We start from the raw sequence: 10,311 nt of genomic DNA, 5'->3' as shown, positions 1-10,311 counted from the left end.
TGGAGACTAACAGGAAAAAAAACAACAGAAATATCACAAAGGCACTTTGTCTCACTCTGCCTTGCGCAATTCAATCCTGGCTATTATTAATAAAAACAACATGAAGGATAATAACAGTTGAGGAGAGTTTAGAGCAGTGTTCTTAAACACACCCGGGAGGGCCACAGCGTGCATGTACGCGCGCGCACACAAACTCACACACACTCACACTCTCTCTCACACACACACACGCATGCACACACACACACCACATTCAGCTGATTAATCAGCATCTATGAATATATGAATGTGGGCATAGAAGGACATGCAAACTCACACACACACACACATACATACATACACACGCACACACACACACACACAAACACACACAGACACGCATACGCACGCGCACACACAAACAAGGGATCTCTGGGACCAGGTGTGAAGACCTCTGCTGTGGAGAGCGGTCTGTGGAGCTCAGTAGGTTAAACCATACCCCCCCCCCTCCCCCCTCTGAAACATTCAGCTCCTCTCCTCTCCTTCATCCCTCGCTCCACTCTTCCAGCTCCCGCTGCGATGGCGCCGGCTTTATTTCTGCTGGGACCAGACTGAGAAAGAGGAGAACCGGAGATTACTGACAACAAACAGAGGAGTCTATTCCACACACACACGCACACACACACACGCACACGTATGTCCCAGTGAAGCTACTTACTGATGATGATGATCAGGATGATGACTATGACAGCTATCAGGATGGCCCACATCTATTTAGGACATAAGATGACACACACTGTTTTAGCAGTTATAATACAAGGTATTTGTGTGTTATGTACTGTATGTGCTATAATACAAGGTGTTTGTGTGTTATGTATGTGTTCTAATACAAGGTGTTTGCGTGCTATGTAAGTGTTACTATACAAGGCATCTGTGTTATATATGTGTTATAATACAAGATATGTGTTGTGTTATAATACAAGGTGTTATGTTATGCAGTTCTGTTGCGTGTGTGAGTGCATGTGTGTGCGAGTGCGTGCGTGTGTGTTATGTGTGTGTTATGCAGCTCTGTTGTGTGTGTGTGTGTGTTATGCAGCTCTGTTGTGTGTGTGTGTTACGCAGCTCTGTTGTGTGTGTGTGTTTGTGTTATGCAGCTCTGTTGTGTGTGTGTGTGTTTGTGTTATGCAGCTCTGTTGTGTGTGTATGTGCGTGTGTGTGTTATGCAGTTCTGTTGTGTGTGTGAGTGCATGCGTGTGTGTGTTATGCAGCTCTGTTGTGTGTGTGTGTGTGTGTGTGTTGTGCAGCTCTGTTGTGTGTGTGTGTTTGAGTGTGTTGTGCAGCTCTGTTGTGTGTGTGAGTGCATGTGTGTGTGTGTTATGCAGCTCTGTTGTGTGTGTGAGTGCATGTGTGTGTGTGTGTGTTGTGCAGCTCTGTTGTGTACACAGCACCTTGCAGTTCTTCCACCAGTACTTCCTCTTGAGCTTGGCGGCGCTGGTCTCAAACTGGGAAGCTCCGGCCTGCAGCGCGTCCGCTCGGTCGTCTAGCTCTGACAGCTTCTGATCACGCTCCAGCACCTTGTCCACGTTCACACGCATGATATCCACCACCTACACACACACACACACAATCATGATTGGGTGATAACATACAGTATCTTTTGAGCGCTTTCAGTGAACAGTGAATGTGGAAACCATTTGAAACCAAACCATCTGAGCCCACCACATCTAATACAAGGTGTTTGTGTGTTATGTATGTGTTCTAATACAAGCTGCACATGGAGTGAGGGCAGCCCAGCTGAAGTATAAAATGAGACTCAAGTGTTACATAACCAGGCCCACAAGGAAAACAAACGCACCACAATTGCACACACACAAGCTCAAAGAACACACATCCCTGACTACAAAACACACCTACACACACACACACGTTCTATTGATCCACAAACCCAGTTACTGCTCCTCCCCTCAGACAGTCAGAGAGGCGCGGGGGGGGGGGGGGGGCGTGTCTGCCCATGCAGCTCTTACATAACCGACGATTACATAATGACACCGCCAGCCTATCGTTTTTCTGACCTACAGGAGTGAAGGTTCTGCGTAGGAGGGGTAACGTGGAGCAGACCCCCCCCCCCCCCCCCCCCGCGCCCCCCTGCAGTTTGTGTGTGCCCTCAAATATCTACTATCTTTGTATCAAGATGGATCTCAGAAACCTTTATTGTGCAGATAGGTTTCCTGGAGTATTCCTGATCAAATGTGCTGTAACGTTACTGTGCTTCACATTGCCGCTTTTAATGATTGCCACAGTCTCGGGAGATATGAACTGCCTGTGGGAAGAATGAACATAGAAGTGTCTGATAGAATTAAAAGCTCTGTTTTTGCGGTCTACTTCTCTTTTTTTTAGAGCACGGCATGTGAAAGTACTTTCCTCCAACTCATTTATTTTCCAACTGCTAATACACTGACAGATTTGATCAAATCAAATGAAACCTTATTTGTATAGCGCATTTTCATACACAGAGGCAACACAATGCGCTTTAGAGAGAGTAAGGGAGGGGAGAATGTACCTATTGATTGGCTAAGTGGCGTCACTTGAGATTATTTATGCATTCAATGGTCTGTGAGTTTCCTGGCCTGCTAAACCAGTGTCGTAAGCTTCGCCGGTTAAAATAGAAACGTTAATGATTCTCAATAGTTTATTGGTTATAGGTCCGGGTCCGGATAGGATGGCGTCTGGATCTGAACCGCGGTCCGCCTATGAGGGACCACGGCTGTGTCAGGAGAGACTGCACACTAGGGTCTGGGAGGAACAGAGAGATGCAGGGAGCTCCGAAAGAGGGAGATGCCTGAGGTGAAGCTCAGGGTTCTGACAAAAAGATGTGGCACATCTTCACATTCATCACATTAAATGTTAAACGCAACTGGGCTAGCCGTTAGCTAACACTGACAGGGATCAACTTTTTGGGCAAGGTTAAGGGCGGAGGGTAGGGCTGCTCGATTATGGCAAAAATCATAATCACGATTATTTTGATTGATATTGAGATCACGATTATTTAACACTATTATTCATTGAATTTTTTTAATCAAAAGTTTGAATATTTTCTTAACAAATCAAATTATACATTGACTTTGATAATTAATTTATTAAATGTTGACAGTGGCTTTTCTTTTTAACAATGTTCTTTGGATTAGATACATTTCTCCCATGGGAGACAAATAGTGAACCTTGACCTTGATAAATAAATAAATAAAAGTGCCAAAACTGATAAATAAAGAAGCTTCAAAGCACCGCCAGCACCACAGAAGAAGACTACCTCGGAAAAATAATTTCACTAGGACAGAACGCGTCTAAATAAGTTATTTAATGGTAGCGCCGAGGCTTCAAAACCCAGCATTTGTTAAAATAGACCCTTTTGCTTAGGTAAGTGAAGTTTCATATTTATCTGACACTTGTAAATATGAGCGCCTCTCCTAAATAGGCCGACACCGAAAGGTCGCAAAGTGAATGGACCGGCAAAGGACTGTTGTCTGGCATGAGCGAGCGGAATGCGACACCGGGACTGAGAAGAGGGCTGCTTTGAGGGGCACCTACGACTGCGTAGCAAATTTTACACAACGTGTCAACTTGGTCCAAATCTGTCTCCGCGAAGTGCGCGAACCCATAGTGTTTCCACACCACTGACGTTGTTTTAGCTCTCTTGTCCACCTCTCTTTCTGCTGCCATAATCTTCTTCTTGTCGTGTTTTGTTCGAGAGGAGCATGTGTACGCCTCGCTTGACAACTCGTCTCGCTTTGAACTAAAGTGTTTGTTTTGGGGGTGGGGGAGGGGTCAAGCACAGTATAGCTCTGCAGTGTAGGGTGCGCTTGATTTGTGCTAAATCGTTTTATGGCGATTATTTTGTTTTAATGATCGTTGACAGCCCAAATCTTAATCTAGATTAAAATCTGATTAATCGAGCAGCCCTAGCGGAGGGTACTGCACGTTCTCTCCCAGGGCTGTTTGCATACCTCGTCCACCTGGGCCTGCGTCTGCTGCAGACGACGGTTACCTGGCGCCAGGCCAGAGCCTTCAGGAGCTGGAGCAGACCTGGGGAAGGACACACACACACACACACACATACAGCCAGTGAGCTCTTTGGAGAAACAGCCTTTTTTCTATGCTCACTCGTTTCAGCAGCTCACTGCTGCCACTTGCTGGAGAAATGGAGAGGCTGCATTTACCTCGGAAGGGATGTATTTAATTTCCAAGAGGCTATTGCCAGAGAGAGGGGAGGGACAGTGAGAGGGAGTTAGTGTATGTGTGTGAGATCAGTGTGTTACAGGCTGCATGTTTGGTGTGACTGACTCAGCACACATTGAGTGTAGGCTAGAGAGAAGAGGATAGAAACCGTGTGGTGTGCAACTTGCACACACACCCTCATCATCCCACCCCCCACCTAAAAAAAGTTGCATACCCTCTTTCCAGAGCCCTATAGGCAACAGCCTCTAGATGTGTGTGTGTGTGTGTGTGTGTATGTGCGCGACACAGTGTCCGTATGAAGTAGGCTAACTGCAGATTGCGGGTGAGAGTGTGTGGTGGTGTGATACAGTATGGACTGGCTGGCAGCCTCTTGACATTCTACTGCTGAGTGCCTCTGCTCTGGCCTAGTGTTAACTCAGCACTCCCCCAATACCTCACTAGGCAAGCAAGGGGCCCTTAATAACAATGCAGCATTGTTTTTTGCTATGTCAAAACAGGGGAAACACACATCCCCGGTTCTTGTGTGTGTGTGTGTGTGTGTGTATCTTTTCATCTCAAGTTTGATATGTGTTTAATGAAAAGGGGATGGGCTAGTGGCATTCCTGGTGTGTGTGTGTGTCTGTGTCTGTGTGTGTGTGTGTGTGTGTGTAGTCTGTGGAACATTGCTGGGTGAGGATACAGATAGGGCAGGTCACAGAACGTGTTTCCTCCAATTCTTCAACAGAGTTCCGCTCCTGTTCCACTTAGCTGCACTTAACACATACTGAGCTGACACACACTGTACAGATTCACTCATTTCAAACATTAAAAACACAACTCCACTGAAAAGAACAGAGAATGTTGAGTGCAAAACTTGGCCTCTCTTTGTTCTGTACCTCCCTGACCCTGTACAGTATTTATTGACCCACGAAATGGATTTGAACACAACAATAACCAGCTGAAAAAATATCTCTCACCAGAGAGACGAGGCCTTCTAGTAAACCCGGAGGGTGAATGACAAAAACTGGCTAGATGTAACAAAACGTTTAACTCGCTTCACTGATGGCTACCAGTGGAACATGAGGGTTGTTAAATATGTCTTTCAGGGTAATAGACCGTCACTCACTTTAAATAATACGTGTTACTAATTCTACCCTAGCTTTATACCCTGTTTTATTCTAGCTATAGCTCAGCTGGCTAATCTAGTTCGCTGTGGCAAAGCTTGAAGTGGAAATACGGGTGACGTACTAGCTAACTACAGTAAGCTTAACTGTAAGGTTAGTTATTAAGCTAGATATCTTTGCAAACACGAAGGGGTATCTTGGGCTATTGCTAGCTAGCAGTATATAACAGTATGGTCCAGATTTGTTTGTCTTTCGTCTAATACCGTTAGTCATTGTGTTTAGCTGACCAGTAGCGAAGCTACCCAAAGTAACCTAGTGCTAGCTAGGTATTGTGCCGCAGCCAACAGTTAAGAAGACACAATCAACAAACCTACATGGTGTAAAACAAAGTCTGAAACTACACCAAGCTAGCTCGCTAACTTTAGTCTATCGATCTTTTGTTGACTACTAGCTAAATCACTAGCTAGGTATTGCTAGCTAACTTATCAATCTAGTTCACGGGCCATGCTAATAAGCTAACTAGCTAGCACTTGTTGAATGCAGCTGCTAGAATACGCCAAGTTAGCATTAGCAGAAGTTTGGGCGTTGTAATCATGGTAATGTTGTTGCCTTTGACTTCAAACTGAAGTTTTCCATGTAGCACTATATCAAGTCGGTGTTAGCGGGCTAAAATCGAAGCAATTTCAAGTCATTTGATAGGGATGTGTGTCATATGAATACTTACATGATCAAATACAAAACCCCGGGTTCAGCAAATCCTCAACCAAAACGATGCGATGGTGGTGTCACTCTGTAACAGTTCTGCACTGCTTAAAGGTACACTCATCATTCTATGCATAGGGCCCACCACGAAACGGAACGGGGGCGTTTTTAATTCTCAATATCATGACATTTTCACGTAATGATAACCCTTGATTAGTATCTTTCTTACAGGCATATTTTCAAGTGTACATGATCAATATGTAGCCTATAGTGGAGAGAGTAAAATAATATGCTAGCGGGTTTAGCACCTATGTAGCCTACACGCTACTGTAATCGAGAACTATCTACTCAAGTAGACTAAACACTACACTGAATAAAACTGAATAATAATGTATTACACCTATTCTTTCAAAAGAAGAGGGGGTATTGGGAACCACGAGATTAGCATGTGACCCAGTCTCCAAAGGCAATGTATAGGATTATCATGCACTTTTTCCCCCCTCAAATCATAAATGAATTAAGAAAAAAATAGTTGGACAATTAATGTAAAGTGCAAATTTTCTTTTTATTCTGATTTCATTTTACAGCAGAAATTATGTAAAGCATTCAGAAGACATTTTCCACATGTAGGGCAATTCAAAACACTTTGCATGGCCTCAGCAACAGAATATTCTTATTTAAAACATCTTTAACAATTTAGTGATGCTTGTGCATGCACAATTGTAAAACAAATGAACCTACAAAAGGGATGGAAGAAAGAAAGAGAGAAGGGGGAGAGAAAGAGAGAGAATTGACACAAAGGCAAGGGGCGGGAACAAAGCAGGAGATGCCACAGGGAGAGAGGAGAGGTCCAGCCATAGAATTTAATTACATGGGTCTAAAACTACTGTAACATGCAAAGTGATGTCAGGCAATTGCCCTGTTAAAAAGGAGGCCTCCTAGAATTGTATCATTCATCCCTAGTTGGACCTCGAACCCTTGGTTCTGAGGTCATCTCTGAGTACATCTATCAAATGTTTCCTAAGAGGATGTTGAAGTTGTTTGTGACTTAATTTGTTTTCTCTACAAACTGACTTCTACAGTCACTATCATCTCTGAGAAAATGAACATGTTTATTGCTTTGTAGGTGTTATTTGAGTCGGGTGTGTATATGTTTGTCTTAGATGGAGGGCGAAATCCAGTGAAAATGCCCTAAAACAATTGTACTCCACGTGTCCCTGTGACTTCAGCAGGGATGGGGGAGGCGGAGCGGAGACCATGCCAGGATAAAGTGATGAAGTGCATTCAAGGGTTGCCTACTGATTTATGGAACCTCATTTACGTACACTAGTCTGTTCATAGATCATGTTTTTAGATCGGCCCTCAGATCACCCTCAAGAAGGGGCCTTTGGAACCTCCTTGAGTGGTCACCATTAGGGGAACCTGCAGTGTCATCTGTCATACACACACAACCACACGCACGGCACACAACCAGTTGTATTACAGTAGTGGACCACTCCCCTCCCCCCACACACATACCCCCTCACCCCCACTCTATTCTAGAACCCTGAGTGAAAATCTAGGGGAGAGTTTTAACTGGTCCCTAAGACTAAAGAACAGAGTGAGGGAGAGAGAGAGAGAGAGAGAGAGAGAGAGAGTGAGTGTGTGTGTGTGTTTAAGAGAAAAGAGCGAGTTTATGAACCCATGTGCAGAGTGTGTGTTATGATACGTTCTCTCCTGCTGGATACACATAAATGTAAAATGTTGGAAGAACATTATTGAGACAAAACATGTCAGTATGATGTCGGTAACATGTCATTAACATGTCAGTAACATGTCCATGCAGAAATATGCACCTAACCAATATGAACTCAGAGAAGTGAATCGGCCTTAGTGAGTGTCGTCATATGAAGCAGTTGAGATTCAAAAGGTCTTTTGATGACTCACACAACTGCACAATGTTCCTCAAGCCTGAGACATATCTGACCCAATGTATCAATATGTGACCATGCAGTGCCCAATTGCACACAAATAGGCCTTGTGTTGAAAGGAAATCTGTTTCCCTCACTGCAACATGTAACGTGATCTGGTATCAATCATTCATCCATGCCACCAGGACCACACTAATCTATAGGGATCAATTAAACCTAAACAGAGATAGAGAGTTGATTTCCCCCACCCCCACAAAGACATAACTTACAAATTAGTTTGTCAAGTAGATTATTGTACAATGTTTAAGACTTGCCTTGAGCATCGTCTTCAACACACAATTTAGGAAAATAAATAATCTGCTAACCCTTACACGGACAAAGATAGCTCCTGATATTAGCTTGCACTTTCTGTATGTGAACAGGCACTTTCTAAAACAAAACGGTCCAGAATTTTGGAGCACAGGTCATGAAATGGCAGAACCACGACGAGGAGACGATATGATAAAGGAGACATTCTTTTTTTTTTTTTTTGAATCAAAAGCTTTGGCTGGAGGCCAGACATGTTGAGCTGAAAGGTCTGAGTGTTGCGTCTGTGGTGATCAGTATGTCGCTGAGGCACAACCCTCCTGAATGTCACCCACTCATCCCCGGATGGATCTGTCACTGCAGTCACACAACCATCAGCATTCACAGCAGTAATCCGCTTGCCCTGGGCAAAGCCCTCTGCTCAGATACAAGACCTATATGAACATAACCTTACTTCTCCATCATGTTGTTACTAGATAAATCTATGGATACTTGATACTTTGAATATTTTGAGTGTTATAATGAGTTCTTCTGACATTAAAACTTCTTGTAGGCAAAGTAGCATTCATAAAATTGGCACCACTGGCAAAAAGATTTAATTTTTGCTAGCCCAGAAACAAAAGCACAAAGTGTAAATGTTTTGTTTGAAAGATAATTGTTTCAGGTAAATTTGCTTTCCCACTTTATATTTCTAACATTAGATTTTCAATGGCATGCTTTAACAAAATGTTATTTTTTCAGTAACACTTATAATAGACACTCTTAAAGTGAATTAGTTAAAAGCCTTTCACAGTCCATAGCCACTAACGTTTGTATGCTCTTTTTGCTGTTTCTTTGTCTTATTTCTCATGCACATGACGGTTTTCAATATCTACATTATTTACAAGCAATGCACCTGTCCTGTATCCCCCGGGCCTCTGTCATAAGCTATTATCATGGGAATAAAATAATTTATCATTTTAAATACAGTCCTCTTATGAAAAAGATTAAGGGTCTTCATATCCCCCTACCTCGTCACTTTATATACAGGAATATGCAATAGTCCAAAATATGGATTTGACTGCCCTATATATGGGCTGACATAGGGACCAGCGCCCTGTCTAGGGGCAGGTGGGACCCATGTCCTGTACAGGGCAAGCATAGGGACCTCTCAGAGTCGATAAGAAGTCAAGGCAATGGTATGTGACACTCTCCTCAAAAACCATTGGTCTCTGAGATTCAAGCAAAAACAAACTACTAGAGACAGTTAACCATATGAACGTAACATGTTACATATTACCACACAAGAGGGGGAAAACAGACCCAAGCTAGAACATCCTTGAGTTGAATTTAAATAAATAAACCAATAAATAGTTAAATAAATAAATAGATATCTAAACAATTAAAGTTTAAAAAAAGCACACAAAATAAAAATAAAAGTTACTTTCCTTACATGTTACATTATAAATACAGGGTAGGGATAGGCTGATGAGGACAAGTGAGACACAACCACACATATAAATACAAAATAAACAACACTAAAGCAGTTTGGCAAGCATGCAGGAGCTCTCAGCTCAATCACATGCATCGGTTTGAACAAACACAGACACGCCACAGCGGGCTAGCGAAACGCCACCCCAGAAACGACTTCAGAGAAAGTCCATGTAACAAATTAAGACATCGTTATCTTAGGACCCCGACCCCCATACCTGTTAATGTCCCTCTTACATTCAAGTGTAGCCCCTCCCCCTTTTGATTGGGTGACTGGTCAAGAGTGGTTTGTGGTGATGTCATATCGAGTAAAGCAAATGATTTGCTGACTGCCAAGAAAGCCGTGGAGGAGGGAGGAGCAAAACGTTGCATGCAGGTGCGACATGGAAATGATACTGCATTTGGTTTATGTTTTCCTATTCCGATGTGAATCATTGTATACATAGAAAATACAGCGGGTCTTGTATAGATTCTGCATGTCGATGCAATGTCTTTGTCTTTAACCGGTCGTCCTCGTCTCCGTATCCAACATCTTCAGTAAAAAGTTGAACCCCATCTCTTCGCCGTGTCTTCTTTTTGTCCGCCTTCCTGGTCGCTCTCGAAGAATC

The 10,311-nt window shown here is 43.2% G+C and overlaps 1 protein-coding gene across 1 annotated transcript; it reads right to left on the bottom strand.

Moving 5' to 3' along the window:
- Positions 1-454: 454 nt before the first annotated feature.
- On the bottom strand, positions 455-6,114 carry vamp3 (vesicle-associated membrane protein 3 (cellubrevin)). The gene is made up of 5 exons (XM_084440752.1): positions 6,040-6,114; positions 3,981-4,059; positions 1,428-1,586; positions 698-749; positions 455-590 (listed from the first exon to the last, which is right to left on the bottom strand). Coding segments are annotated over exons 1-5 (312 nt in total). The 5' UTR covers positions 6,042-6,114; the 3' UTR covers positions 455-570.
- Between the last annotated feature and the right edge of the window lie 4,197 nt (positions 6,115-10,311).

This window comes from Borostomias antarcticus (assembly GCF_949987555.1).
Source record: "Borostomias antarcticus genome assembly, chromosome: 7".
Lineage (NCBI taxonomy): Eukaryota > Metazoa > Chordata > Actinopteri > Stomiiformes > Stomiidae > Borostomias > Borostomias antarcticus.
The sequence above is the reverse complement of the archived record's forward strand: the minus strand, read 5'-3'. Positions and strand labels throughout refer to the sequence as shown.